Genomic DNA, 16,038 nt, shown 5'->3' on the forward strand with positions numbered 1-16,038 from the left:
TGTATAATCGTATGACAATGTCCTATAAAAATTATATTTTCTCTCTTAATATATACTACATAATAAGTAAATAAAAAACTGCAATTATCACATCAAAATACGATTTCATTCAACATTGATGCTCATTACCAGCACCCATGTCAAAAGGTCGGGAACAAATAATTTTTGTGAAAAAACAATCTCATTCAATCAAAAAGATATTTATTTACATGGATAACATGCAAAACACTGGTTATATCATCAAACTCCGGAGATATATAGTTAATAGTTTGACAATCTTGATTCACGAATCCATCCATACGATCAAGGATGAACGTCCTTTGAATAGGGTCTACGATATGAACCGGATTTATAGACATTTATTTTCTATTAAAGAGGTCTGTTCTGAAAAGAATATGCATCCACAGTTAAACAAATATGGTTAGATTTATAAATTCAGGATTATTTCAGAATATCTTGATATAGAATTACATTTTTCATTACATGATATATTGATATTTTTCTTGTTCTAAGTCAAATGAATTCTAGAAATATGTTGACTTTTTGACAAAAATAAATAAATAAATAAAACTAGAATGTATTCTAAAATTATAAACAATAAAAGTTTTACATCGATGTGTCATGTAAACAAGCAACAAGTTGTGTCGCTAACCTATTTTATGTATCGAAACTAGTTCTTCTAAAGACCACATCCATAAATTTTTGAGGTCACTACATTCTTATGCATTACCGGTCGGATTCCATTGAGGAGCTTGCATGAAACACCTTTTAAAGCAACATGTCTCACAGTGAAAACCTCACTTCCCAAGCCATGAAAGTGGAAACCCCCGTTAGATCCATATGTGCATGTTTCTACCATTCTTATCCAAAAATCAAAATGTTGGATGGTATAAGCTTTGACATTTCTCCAAGGGGCCGGTCAAGAAATTCACTAGTACCTTTGTCGTGGCAAAAACTCTGGCACACATAAATTAAATCTTAATGAATTATCTAATTACACCGAGAAGATGGAAGACAATCATGCAATAAGTTGTGATGTTATCTCTTTTATACGTCCATAGATGTTGGGGTCATAAAATTACTATGTATGACTTGTTAGAGTTATTCAGGTGCTTCACAACATCTGGTGCTATGAAAATCAAAAGTATCAAACATGAATATCATAAACACGTGTTGATTATCCATGCGCACCTTCTCATGTTTTGTAACTTGTATGAGACAACTTTCAAAGTAGCATATCCACATTGAAAACCCTACTTCTCAAGCCAATGACAAGGAAGTTTATGCTAATTATAGAAATGCATGTTTTCCTCATATCCATCTAAAACCAAAAACGTTTGTTGGTCTAAGTGTTAATTTTCTTTCCACGGGTCAATCAAGAAGTTCACAAATGCTTCTTTTAGCAGAAACCTCAACACGCTTAAAACCGTAAAGAAAAACACACCCTTAACCATATATGTCATTACTTGAAACTCGGAACCCGAGAGCTTCTAATTAGATTAGTGTACAACAAATAAACATATTACTGAATTGTTAGAGCATGTAAAAGCTAAAAAATGAAGAATAAATAATAAATATTTACTTAATAGAATATATTGTTAATAAATTTGAATACATAGAAAAAAATAAGTTCATGTTTTTTAAATCAAAATTTTGATAATAGAGTTTATTTTATATTAATAAAAAAAGGGAAATCTCTAGAAAAGTCTAAAATTTTAGCTTAATTTACGAAAAAGTCCCAAACTAAAATTTGTTTACGAAAAAACATGAATTACTGGTCAAAATGGCGATTTGACCCTATTTTCCCGGTTTACCGGTTTCCTTACTTACATGTTTCATTAAAGTCCCACTATTTTATACTAATTTACGAATAAGTCCCAAACTAAAATTTAGTGATGATTTAGCCAGTTTCTCCATGTAACATACATTTTACCGATTTTATCGCAGACCTAGACGCCTAATCATTAAATGAGCCGATGAGATGAATATGTTGCGTTATATAATGTTATGTTTACCATAAAACTTGATATCTTTATATACTGTATATTTTTTGGAATATAAAATGCATCCGACAAAGACTGTAATAATCACATAAACTAGCAATAACTACGCAATTTATTATGTTTATAAGAAATTTCAAATTGTCTATCTAATCTTATGTAACCAAATATATCCATCACATCAGACATCAGCTCATTTCCTGTCATTTTTTCTTGGAAACACGCATTTTATTGGTTTTATTGCTGACCTAGATACATAATGATAAATGAGCTGATGAGATGAATATCAAATTTTACAGTAAATATAGTATTATATAACCCATCGTACCCATCTTATCAACTAATTCAATGACTACGTGTCTAAATCAGCAATGAAACCGATAAAATGTATGTTTGATGGAGAAAATGGCTAAATCGTCACTAAATTTTAGTTTGGGACTTATTCGTAAATTATGGTAAAATAATAGGACTTTAATGATACAAATAAGTAATGAAACCGGTAAACCGGAAAAAGGAGGTCAAATCGTCATTTTTACCAGCAATTCATGCTTTTTCGTAAACAAATTTTAGTTTGAGATTTTTTCGTAAATTATGGTAAAATTTTAGGAATTTTCTGAAGATTTCCCTAAAAAAAAGAGTTTTATTAATTGGTGGGTTGTATTATTAGATGGACATCTATAAGGGTTTGAAATCCTCATCAACTAAGTGCAAGCTTTATCAACCGGGGGTTGTATTATTGCAACTTGACTTGATTTTCCACGTTTCTAACAAGGATTCGGTTAATTGTTTTGTGTACTATATATATATATATAAAAGGTATGGGGGGGATTACGATGGTTTATACATGTTCGTAAGAGACTCATATATATATATATATATATATATATATATATATATATATATATATATATATATATATATATATATATATATGAGTCTCTTACGAACATGTATAAACCATCGTAATCCCCCCATACCTTAATTTCTCCTTAATTTCCACCACTCCTAGTGAGTTTCTAGTTCTCAAGTTTGTAACAAGGTCCATGTGAGTCATTTACTCTTGCAAGACAGACGAGCCATCTGATTAAAGATTTGTTGTGGACTTAAAGGCTTCATACGGGTCGTGTTGGTTTACACTAAAATCATACGATTCATGTGATGTAAAAATATGTAATTTTTGGCAATAAACTTTGGAAAAGGTCTCATTTAAGGCAACACACTTTACTTTTACACGAGCTATGTAGAATTACACTAATTCTACACGGTTGTGTCCCGTCTAAATGTAACATCCATACAAATCAAGCCAAATTAAAAGTTTTTAAAAATCCAAAATACCAATAATTATTACAAAGTGTTTTCAAAATAGTTTAAGCATCAGAGTTCCCAGAAATCATAATCATAAATCGAGAAAGTGTACGATCACGCCTTCGCCTTCCCGCGGTCATCCATTGTACCTGAAACAATAATCGATAAACGTAAGCTCGAAGGCTTAGTGAGTTACCCCCCAAAATACCCATACACACAACAATATACGTACAATAACAAAAAGCATATTATGGGTCCAATCATCCATCGGGATGGAATACCCCAGACCCTCAACCATCGGGTTGGAATGCCCACATACTACGAGTCCAATCATCATCGGGATGGAATACTCTCAGCCCACAACCACCGGGTTGGAATGCCCACACACAATACATATATAACAAATACTATGGGTCCAATCATCCATCAGGATGGAATATCCCAGGCCCCTCAACCATCGGGTTGGAATGCCAACATACGATGGGTCCAATCAACCATCAGGTTGGAATACCTTAGGCCCTCAACCATCGGGTTGGAATGCCCACATACTACGAGTCCAATCATCCTCGGGATGGAATACTCTCGGCTCACAACCATCGGGTTGGAATGCCCCCATAACCAATCAAACATGTGCACATATATAAGATAATCATATAACAGTCTAAAAAGACTACATACTAGGGTCATATCATCCTCGGGATGGAATACCCTCAACTACCAATCAATCATGTGCACATATAACAGGTAATCTCCTACCATCATATAGACAGTCAAGCCAACTATAGATCACTAACCATAACCACATCCGATCTATCAGGATACCGATCTAACATATCATACTAGCATATAACCATCCTATCTACCAAGATACCGAGCTAACATATCACAACGGTAAAAATTCCAAATAACAAATCAAAAGGCCGACCTTGGTGCCTTAGACCCTTGAGTACAGTAAGGATAACTCACCTCGCAAGTAGTGTTGAAGTACTGAAAGCCTCTGATCCTTGTCTCACCGGAAATCATGAACTATCACATAATAAATACCAAGTCATTACACAACATAACAATCTTGACTAAGGGGATCCACACACTCCATCATGTCCTTCTCTTTATTGGGCCAAGGCCCAATACCAATTACGTAACCTTGAAAGTCCTTATGCAAAGCCCATTATTGGACCAATTTACCAAATTGGGAAGATCCATTATCAAAACATGGCCCAAAACATAATATTCATAAAGTCCAGCAAAGGCCCAAATCCAACTAGCCCATAAACAGCCCAAAACCCGAAGCCCAATTGCCAAAGGCCCAACAGAGGACGTACGCGGGTCGTACTCGTCCAGATGTTGACCACCATCGGGGTGGTTGACCCAGTACGCTGGGCGTACTGGATTTACGCTAGGCGTACGCGGGGTTTCACCAAAACCCTAATAAGTGCTTAATGACTTAAGCACTTAAGCACTTAAGCCCAAACTCCAAATCTATCAACCAAATGTGTCATAGGACTATAAAGTCTCAAACTTTATCACTTTGAACGTCCATAAAGTTCTTAACACATGGTCTTAATCCATTAAGACCTTCCTACTTCATGCATGAGACAAATCTAGCTATTGGGACACCATTTTTATCACTTAGTACTTCTTCTAAGGTCTGAAAGGACAACTCATTTCGTCCAAATCATAACATGCACCATTTTGGGACTTTTGGGACAAGAATGCTTCCATAAAGCTAAAATGACTAGATCTATATCATACACGTATCAAGTTCCAAACTTTTTACCTTCTGGAGCTTCTAGGGCACAAACCAACTTCAGATCTACAACTTGATCTTCTTCTCAAACTCCTTGATACAACACCTTCTTCTTAAAACACTCAAAGAACACTCAAAAAGTTCAAACACTCAAGGAAATGGCTAGGGTTTAGGGCAAACGACTCTAAGCAGTGGAGGCTGGGGTAAGGGAGGGTTTTGTGCTCATAATGTTGCTTATATTGTCCCCAAACCCTAAATATTAGGGTTTCCTTCTTCCATGAGTACGCCCAGCGTACTAGGGCACGCCTAGTACACTCAATGCACCCTTATGTACACGCAATGTACTCCTGCTAATCCCAAAATTGTAATTTAGCCCTTAGACTTTCATGACTTCACCCTTCCATCCCCAGGGACTATAAATGACAAATCTTGGGATGTTACACTAAAACTAATTTTGAAGTTTTTCCTTTCAGTTGTATGACAGGAATTTGGCCATTTTTTAACATAGACATCATCAAAGAGAACTTGGAGACCGAAGATTTCGAAGCCCTCTGCTAGGATTTCATATTAAAACATTCGGAAACATTATTTAACAAATTTGTAAGTCGTATTTGGATACTATTTTACATCTCTAGACTTTTGTGTTTGTTTTAGCCACGTGTGGCTAAAACCCTACCTTTAAGATTCTATGTTTTGACTGTTGTTTGAGATTCACTCATGTGATTTGATGTTTTCCTTCAATTTCTATCTAGGGATGAAAGTGGGTCCAAACCCGAACCGGATGGACCCGGACCCGGAAAACCCGGAACCGGTTAACGGGATTTTATAGAACCGGAAACCGGACCGGTATATAGGAACCGGTTCTGGTTCGGTTCCGGGTATGGTTCCGGGTAAAGTGGGTCTAGAACCGGAAAACCCGAAAAAATCAAAGTGGGTAGGTTGGAACCGGATAAAGTGGGTTTAGAACCTGAAAACCCGGTAAAACCGGAATTTTTTGGTAATTACTTACTACTTAGTGGTTTGAACTTTGAAAATTTTCATATTGATATCCCGACTTTGGGGGACTGTAACTCACTGAATACGAAACCAAAATTAACAAAAATATAGTCTAAAATCATGTACAAACTCTAAAATATATACTCTAGAAAAACTTACATGTCAATCCAACTTTAAACGAATAAGATATGCTTGTGTTAATATTTTCACATAATACAAAGTACAAAAACAAGTAGCTGAAAAGTTGAAAATTTTCAGTTTTGATATCCCGACTTCGGAGGACTGTAAATCATTGAATGATAAACCAAAAATGACAAAATTATAGTCTAAACTCATGTAAAAACTGTAAATTAGAAGTTGGAAAAAACCACATGTCAATCCGACTTCAAACGAATTAGATATGCATGTTTTAAAACTTTCACCGAATACAAAAAAAACTGAAAAACTAAAAACTTCCAGCTTTGATATCTCGACTTTGGAGGACAGTACGTCAATGAATATAAAACTACAAATGACAAATTTCTAGTCTAAAATCATGTATAAACTCTAAACTACATGTTGGAAAAAAACGTATGTCAATTGAAGTTGAAACGAATAAGATATGCATCTTTTAAACGTTTCACAAAAACCGGTTCCGGCCCTAAAAGTGGTTCTGGTTCCAAAAACCGGTTCCGGTTTTTAGACCCGGTTTACCCGGACCCGATGGACCCAAACCCGGATTACCCGGAACCCGGATCAAGCCAATTTTTAAACCCGGAACCAGACCCGGTTCTACATATTCCAGTTCTAACGGTTCTGGTTCTGGTCCGATTCCGGTTTCGGTCCGGTTTTCCGGTTCTAAATCTCATCCCTATTTCTATCTAGTGATTATGGTTTCATGTTAATTAAAAATTTGGTTCTGAACTTGATTCTTGTTGGCCACTTGAATTATGTTTAGATCATTCAAGTTATTTGATTTGCAAAATTTGTAATTGTTTTGTGAATTGAAACTAGTAGCAAGCATTAAATTTATTTTCAATGAATTAATTTTGATGCATACCAAAATCACACATTTTTATGCTTTCAAGATTCTGAGAAGTATTGGATGTTGTTAGGAACATACAATCTAATCTTAATGCAATCTTTTAATTTATTTCTAGAGCTTGTTTATATTAGAATTAGAAGACTAGGTTTACTTCAAATAGTTTATTTTGAAATGAACAATCTAATGAATGAGAAATATTAGATATTGTTAATGCTTTAGAGTACCAACTTAGATAGAGGTGAGTTATGTCAATTCACAATTGAACTAGAAAACCAAACTAGTATAACATAAAGTCAAAATTTCTTCATTTTGTGAATTATATTTTTAGTACAATGTCATTTTAATCTTTCTATAAAATATTTTACAAACAAACCCCCATTAAACCAACCAAATCATGCCTTGTGCAAAGTGACATAACCATTAGCCATGTGTCAGTGTGGATTGATCATGCTTACCTTGTACTACCATTTTAGTGCATTGTTACGATATTCTTCACAATACTCTGTAACATGCTTAACAATACTATGTAACGGTTTATTTTTGATTCTCCAACAATACTCTACTCATGATTCATAGTTGTGCTCCATAATGGATAATCAATAATTCAATCACTTTGGATGTTTGTAGAGAGTTTTATGGGACTGATAATGGAAAAAAAAGGAATTGAGAGACGTAAAAGTTGTAAATGGATATTATGGCTAGAAAAAACATAGAGTTAGATTAAATTGTATAATGGTTAAAAAAATATAGAATTAGATTAAATTGATATACTGGTTAGAAAAAACATAAGAGTTATATTAAATTGTTTAGTTTGGAATGATGAATTAATACGCATACTCTATAATTTTTCTAGCCCCTCGTTAATTTTTAATGATATTTCCGCAGCTTCAAAAAAATAAATATTGATTAGAAAAGAAAAAGGCTTATATCCTCAATAAAATCATGGAATCGCATTTCGTTAGTAATTCATTGTTTTCTCTAATTAATTAAAATAGGATTCTACTACCTTTTAATAAATCACCAACCAAACTTTTTTGGCCGAGAAATGAATTGATCGAGTTATAATCGTTTGGTATCCCATTTAGATGAAATTAACCTATTGAAGATCATTGTTAATTACTTATTAACATTAATTTAGTATATTACAAGTTAATTTATCCATAAGTGTTGTTCTCATTATTACTATTGTAACATCCATAAAATCACGAAAAAAATTTGAACTTTTAAAAACCAATCCAAAATCACAAATTGTTTACAACATAGTTTTCAAAACATGTTCTATATCAGAGTTTTCCAAAATCATAAGCCCAAAACATGAGGATGTTTTGCCTTTCCGCGATCCTTTGAAGTACCTGAAAGGCTGAAACATAACCAAAAACTGTAAGTCAATGCTTAGAGAGTTCCCCCAAAGTACCAACACACAAACAAATAACACATATATAATAACAACACACAATGAGTCCATAGCTAAAATATTGGATTACCCCTGAGCCCACATCGTAAGTCCGGCTTGCCCTCAGAGCCCACAACTTATGTCTGGCTTGCTCCCCGACCAGATCAGCCATTGGACTGAATACCACCAAGCCCTCAGTACGAGTCTGACATGCCCTACCTGACCCTCAGCTCATATCTAGAATGCTCATGAGCCCTCAGTATGAGTCTGGCATGCGCTACTCGACCCTCAACTCATATATGGATTGCTCCAGGGTTTGTCGGCTACCACACAAAGTAGTAAAACCTCAACCCAACCCACACAATATGTCGACATATAACAGTTACTAACATATACATTTAATCATACAAACAGTATCACAGGTAGTCCTACCGATCTACCAGACTAGCATATTAAAACTAGCATGTATATCTATTCCATACTCATCATATCAACGAATATCAGGTTTATCAAACCAATGGTCCGACCTTGGTGCCTTCGACCCGTAAATACAGTAAGGAAAACTCACCTCGCAAATGCAGAAAAGATAGCAGAAAAGAATATCGCTCAACGAGTCCACTTTACAGATCACCTATACAAAGGAAAAAAAACCCCAACCTTAGGCTTCATAACAAATACCCAAAATACCCCTAGGGTCAAACTAGTTAAAAAGTCAACGGTCAACGAAAAGTCAACCTAGCTGAGTACGCCCATCGTACTCAGCCTCTACACCCTACATGCTATGCCCTTGACCAAAAACGGGCAGTTGACCACCTATGCCTAGAGTACGCCATGGTATGCCCAACATACTTAGTGGCCATGTAAAACCTCCATAAGTGCTTAATTCAACAAGTCCAAACGTCCAAATCCAGATCCAAGTCTAAAAAGGTGCTCCTAACCATAAAGTTTCCAACTTTATGGTTATGCATGCCTTAATAAGTCCCAAAACCAAAACCCTAGTTTTTCTTAACCACTTAAGACCTCTACATCTTGCATGCAAGCACTAAATAAGCCAAAATATCATTTTTACGACTTAATGCACCTCAAATCTTCTAAAAGGATGACTCATTTGTTCTTAGAGTAGCTTTTACTCATTAAGTCCAAGAAAAAAGGATTACAAACTCATAAAACTTCACATGGCTATATCTTAAGGAAATATAAGTCAAGATCAAAGCTTTATACCTTGTGGAGCTTCCCAAAGAGGCAAAGATCTCAGATCTACAAGCTTGCTTCCGCACCAAGGCTCCTCAATGAATCCTCTTTCTTCCTTCAACACACCAAGAACACACACTTAAGCTCAAAACACACCCTCAATGGTTAGGGTTTGCAAAAACGACTCAAGGAGAGTGGAGGCTGAAAAGGTGAGGGAAATAAGGTTATAAGAATGATTATATAGGGGCTTAACCCTAAAATTTAGGGTTTCCACGCCTAGCGAGTACGCCCCGCGTACTCGGGTGCACCCTAGTACGCTAAGCGTACGCACGTACGCATGACGTACTCCCATTTCTCCAAAATTACAATTTTGCCGCTAGGACTTCCAATTGACACTTCTTTCTATTTAGGACCAAAACACAATATAAAAATATTATAGGGTTGAATTTAGAAATACCTTAACATCGGGATGTTACAAACATTATTTAAAAAAATATTTAGATGATTACTTAGATTTATATTGTTCTAAAGAAAATATACCTACAAATCAAATATGAAATTAAAATAAATATATTGCAAGCAAATTTATTTCATTCACATCAGTTGTTCTAAAGAAAATATCCTTACAAATCAAATATGAAATTACAATAAATATATCTCAAGCAAATTTATTTCATTCATATCAACATCGGCAAATCTCTATCCACATAAACTCCATTTGAACTTTTCATTTGGAAAATTTCTTTTTATCCATACCATACCAAACCAAACCCCATCCATGCACATTTGATGGTTGAATACATATAATTACAAATTTTAGAAGTAGCGTTTGTCTTTTATATATATATATATATATATATATATATATATATATATATATATATATATAGGGTTAGGTTATTTTGTTTTCACTATCTATTATGTGCATGTATGATTGATTCTGAACCAATCATTTTAGTTATTTTAATAAAGTAATTAATGTATATTACATTTTGAAGATATAATGGATATTAATTACATCTTTAGCATTTAATATGCATTAATTACTTTCTTAAAATAACTAAAATGATTGGTCAAGAATCAATCATACATGCACACAATAGATAGTAAAATCATTTCAACCTAACTCTCTCTCTCTCTCTCTCTCTCTCTCTCTCTCTATATATATATATATATATATATATATATATATATATATATATATATACTAGGTTACAACCCGTGGGAACCACGGGTAAAGAATTTATAAAAAAATTATATTATTAATAAGAGTTAAATTTGTTTAACACTTTCTCTATTGATTATTTAAAATTAATATTAATATATATTTGTAAAAAAGTATATTAATTTGAATAGATGCTATATGACACATAAAACGAAAGTCTATTGATAATTATCAAGTTTATGTTCATGAAGCAGTTTGTTTATTATTACCTAAATCCGATCATAACTGTATCCTAAAAATGACTTTAATTCTTCATAATTTTAATTTTTAACATCAACAAATTAATTTTTAAAAAATGTTACATAAATATATTCCTAAACATATAATAATTATAATATTTTAAAAATAAATAAGTTTTTATAGTTAAAACTCATAATTATGAATCAATCATTTTCAATAAATTATTAATTAAAGGATTAATGTTTTTTTTATTTACGTAAATGCAGAAATAAATTATTATAAAATAAAATAATCAAATTTTTTTGCTTCATAATTTTTTACCCTTCGTGGAACACAAAGTTTATTATGGCCGTGAATATGGTTGAATGATTATTTATTGGAACTTTAGTAATATTTTGTGGGTTATTTGTAAAGTTTTATTGTTAAAAACGAATTTATAACAAAATATGCATAAAAACCGATTTAAGTAAATTATATGCTAGTTACTGGAAAAAAATTAAGTTTTTATTTACATAAATTGTAGATATTTATGCAAAATACCATAGAAATATGAGTTATTACAAAGTAGTTAATCGAGTAGGGGCAAAAAAGTAAATTGTGATGCTAATTTTCTATTATGTTACAACAAATACACACAAAAAAAACACATATGGAAATAGTATATGTTCTTATAGAAATAGTATATGTTCTTATGAAAAAGTTGTTAAAAACACAAATCTTATAAAGTACAATGTAATATTCTGCATGGAATGAAAGTATGCTACTATTAAGGGATAAAAATGCAGAAAAAAAAATTAAAAAAGTTTAATTAAAGAAGGTCGCTTTTTTATTTTGTGGATTATTTGTGAAGTTTTATTGTTAAAAAGGAATTTATAACAAAATATGCAGAAACAACAAATATATCCTAATAACTTGAAAGTATGTTGCTATTTTCTGCATAAAATGAAAGTATGCTGCTATTAAGGGCTAAAAATGCATAAATAAATTGTTATAAAATTAAATAATCAGTTTTTTTGCTTCATAATTTTTTACCCTTTGTGTAATACAAAGTTTATTGTGGTCGTGAATGAGGTTAACATATTATACGGGTGGAAAACTTCCCAAAAATGCACCAATTGGATTTAAAAGTCACAAAAAGAGAAACAAATATTAAAGAGAGAAAAATTCCATGGACTTACCAAACAAAGAAAATAAAACAGAAATACACATACAAACACAAACTACCATTATGTCCCTGTACATAAATTTTGCGATTAAAGGGCAAATTTGTCAATTACCATTATATCACTATACAGAAAATTACCATTATATCCATGTACAGAAAATTACAATTATGTCCCTGTACAGAAAATTTGCGATTAAAGGGCAAATTTGTCAATTATGGAAAAAACTTGAATATATATGCTTGGATTAGATTTCCTTTTTCGGGTATTATGAAAAAACTTGAATATATATGCTTCTATAAGTAATTTTGATTTAATATCTATGTATTGGTTTTTGTTTTTAAATTAATAGTATCAAATTTATGAACCAGTTAATACTTATTTTGCTTTATGTGGCATATGTTTTTTAGGTTAGTTGTTCAAATGGCATGTGAGCAGCTTAGGTGTCCACCATCATATTTTTGGTGTATCAGGTCGTTTTACAGAGTGACACGACGATGAAGATCCATACAGATTCTTCGAATGGGATGTCACATATGACGATATCTATCCACTCGGTGTTCGTCAACAGGTCGATATATATCCAATCATTCAATAACTTTACTCCAATCAACATTTTTTACGTTTGATTTCTCAGTTTTGTGTTTAAACAAAAAAACTTACTAAAAGTTTCATGTTAAAAGTAATACTTTCGTTAATATTAAGATATGATGGTTAATATTAAACAGAAATAGCAACATCAAGGGAGCAAATAAAGGTCGCCATTTTCTGTCCATGACTGGGAAACAGGGGCTTAAAAAAACAATTTAGTTCATAAAGAGAAATAGCAACAGTTAAGCAATTCCACACACTCATACACATTGAGAAGCAAAAAGTGATGTGAAAAAAAGAACACAAACATTAAAAAAAAAATAAAAAAAAAATAAAAAAAAACAAGAAAAAACAAAAGATAAACAAACAATCTGAAAGCAGGTTTTTATAAAGTTACTAAAGCGATTGAAGTCTGTGATTGAGTGGACGATTTTCAACTGTGATGATTGTAAACCTTGGAAATACGATGCTGTAAATAAACAATTCATATCATATGTTTGAATTATATATCGAGCAGAATACGATCAAATTGAATGCAATTGATATTATACCTTATATAAGAAATTGGATACCATAATAACATGCATTGAATCGGGTATGTAATGAATTTTTGAGTTAATATGTACAGCTGTTATCACTGAGTAAATGGAAAGAAAACAGGGCGTTCTATATATTTTGATTTGTAGTTGAAACAAAGTAGGGGTATAATCGGTATTTAACTTTGGAATAATTCTGCTGTTTTGAATTGACACTTGGAGGGTTGGTTTTGTTTATTAGATAGGGAGATATATATATGGAAAATAATTTAAATACAAATAGAATTGATTGGGCTAATTTGAAATTGATCGGGTCTTATTGCTTTTCCTCTTAGCCCAATAATTGAAAATGTGAATATATTATATATCCAATACCCCTGGCCCCCTCTATCCATAAACCCTTCTACAATCACTGCACTCGTCTAAACCACCGTATCCGTAGACATGGCGGCGACAACGGCAGCGGCCATTGGCCGGTCACTTCTAACCTTACGATCATCCTCTTCATTCCTTGTCATGTCCAAGCGTCTGTTTTCGTCTTCATCTTCCATAGGTAGAGCTTCTCCCCTACCCGGATTTTCTCGACCCGTCCGGTCTACGGTTTCTCTTTCACACTCCCTACGAGTGTTCGCACCAGGCGCGGTTCGCCTGAACACTATCCGGTGCCGTGTAACTCGCGCCGGAGGTGCTTATTCTCCTCTGAACTCCGGTTCGAACTTCAGTGATCGACCCCCGACGGAGATGGCGCCGCTGTTCCCCGGATGTGATTACGAGCATTGGTTAATCGTGATGGATAAGCCCGGTGGTGAAGGCGCCACCAAGCAGCAGATGATCGACTGCTATGTTGAAACCCTATCTAAAGTTCTAGGAAGGTACGTCATAAAACCCTAATTTACGCCAAATTCCACGTTTTATTTTTAGTGATTGTCGTTGTCTTTGAGGCAAATCTCTTAAGACGAATTTTTTTAGATCCCAGAACCCCTGATGGACGTAAAACGCTTCTATGAAAAAAAATCCATCTTTTAGGCACCAAACAATGATCGAATTTGAGTTTATATGTGTAAGAATTTGATTAATAACCTTTCTTTGCTTTTGCGAATTTGTTAATTGTGCTAGTGAGGAAGAAGCAAAGAAGAAGATATATAACGTTTCTTGTGAGAGGTATTTTGGATTTGGGTGCGAGATTGATGAAGAGACATCAAACAAGCTTGAAGGTTTGTCTTCAATTTTTATCTAATCCATTAGTTTTTGAAGGGGCAAGTTAGTCACAGCTTTTAGCTTTATGTTGTACAGGTTTGCCTGGTGTGCTTTTTGTGCTACCAGATTCATATGTGGATGCTGAAAATAAAGATTATGGAGGTATGCCAATAATAAATATGTCATGATGTTAAAAGTGAATTAGGGTTTTGATATTGAAGTTAATTAATTAATGGATATGGTGTTTGACAGCTGAGCTGTATGTAAATGGAGAGATTGTCCAGAGATCCCCTGAAAGGCAGAGGAGGGTGGAACCAGTTCCACAAAGAGTGCAAGACAGGCCCAGATACAATGATCGAACAAGATATGTCAGGCGTCGTGAAAATAGCCGCTAGTCATCTTCACGTATCATATTTATTTTTTATTTCAGATGTGGTTGTGGATGAATGAAGTAATGGACGTGCCCAGTTTCTTTGTGCATGTGTTAGCTGTTGGCTTTTGACACTAATGGTTCTATGATTCTATTTATCAATATATACTTAGTAATCAATAATCGTTGTTCTTAGAAGTTGGATATTTCACTGCTTTCATTTATTTTCTATTTGTATTAAATAGTTTTGTAACATCTCTCTCTCTCTCTCTCTGTACATCGTATATGACATCACTCCCTTACAATTAGGGACAATGATAGATGTCTGTTTATCTATATTTATGTGTGTAGACATAAATATAGATATTGTGGATGTTTTGAATCATTTGATGAAATGCTACCAAAGAGTTGGTACATGGAGAAATCTTTTGAAATGCACAAACTGTTGAATGAGATAAAGTGAAAAGCAACATCTCGGTGAACCTATTGTTCAAAAACCAATTGAAGCAAACAACTGTAGTATATTGTGTCTCAATTAGGTTTATGTTATTTATGTGTGCTTTTTTTTTATCAGTTTTAGTGTTTTGGTTATTTGATGTTGATCAAGATCAATCATATGATGACATTATACTAATTAGTTGATTGCCATTGTAAGGTTTTTAATATGAGAAATGAAAATGAACAATGTGTTTTTTGTGTAAAATGGCAGGATTAATGTTTTTACGAGAGTAACATATTTGTATCAAATGAATGATTGAGTTTGGCTTCAAAATAAATAGTATGATGTTTACTATTATATCGCGTCTTATCGAAAATATATCAAACTTGTTACATAATGCTACAAAGTTCATTAATAAGACATGATAGTAGACTCGTTAACTATAAAATAGTTCTATTTTGGGACTTCAAATTAAGTTCACGACATTATCAATCAATTTAATTCACACCTCTAGTGAAAGGAGGCGGTATATATGACTTCAAATCTATATATTGGGTTCATAAGCTACCCGATATCATCACACATGATAATCGATACATGTGAAATACGCTTAATGACTGCTTGTTGAAGGTCCTTGAGTTCCAAGGGGATCTCCAAGTTACACAAGTGACCTTTTGAAAC

At 33.3% G+C, this 16,038-nt stretch overlaps 1 protein-coding gene across 1 annotated transcript; it reads left to right on the forward strand.

The window, feature by feature from the left end:
- The first annotated feature begins 13,733 nt into the window (after window positions 1–13,733).
- LOC145069687 (multiple organellar RNA editing factor 2, chloroplastic-like) lies at window positions 13,734–15,101 on the forward strand. The gene is made up of 4 exons (XM_079016634.1): window positions 13,734–14,223; window positions 14,468–14,565; window positions 14,645–14,710; window positions 14,801–15,101. The coding sequence occupies exons 1-4, from the start codon at window positions 13,796–13,798 to the stop codon at window positions 14,941–14,943; spliced, it is 735 nt and encodes a 244-aa protein (XP_078872760.1). The 5' UTR covers window positions 13,734–13,795; the 3' UTR covers window positions 14,944–15,101.
- The last annotated feature ends 937 nt before the right edge of the window (window positions 15,102–16,038 follow it).

Source organism: Lactuca serriola, chromosome 8 (genome assembly GCF_051521515.1).
Source record: "Lactuca serriola cultivar US96UC23 chromosome 8, Lser_US96UC23_V15, whole genome shotgun sequence".
In the NCBI taxonomy this organism is placed as follows: Eukaryota; Viridiplantae; Streptophyta; class Magnoliopsida; order Asterales; family Asteraceae; genus Lactuca; species Lactuca serriola.

Coding starts and splice junctions, on each gene's coding strand:
- LOC145069687 (XM_079016634.1), top strand. CDS start 13,796: ATGGCGGCGACAACGGCAGCGGCCATTGGCCGGTCACTTCTAACCTTA. Junction 14,566..14,644: donor GACATCAAACAAGCTTGAAG/GTTTGTCTTCAA, acceptor TATGTTGTACAG/GTTTGCCTGGTGTGCTTTTT. Junction 14,711..14,800: donor TGAAAATAAAGATTATGGAG/GTATGCCAATAA, acceptor GGTGTTTGACAG/CTGAGCTGTATGTAAATGGA.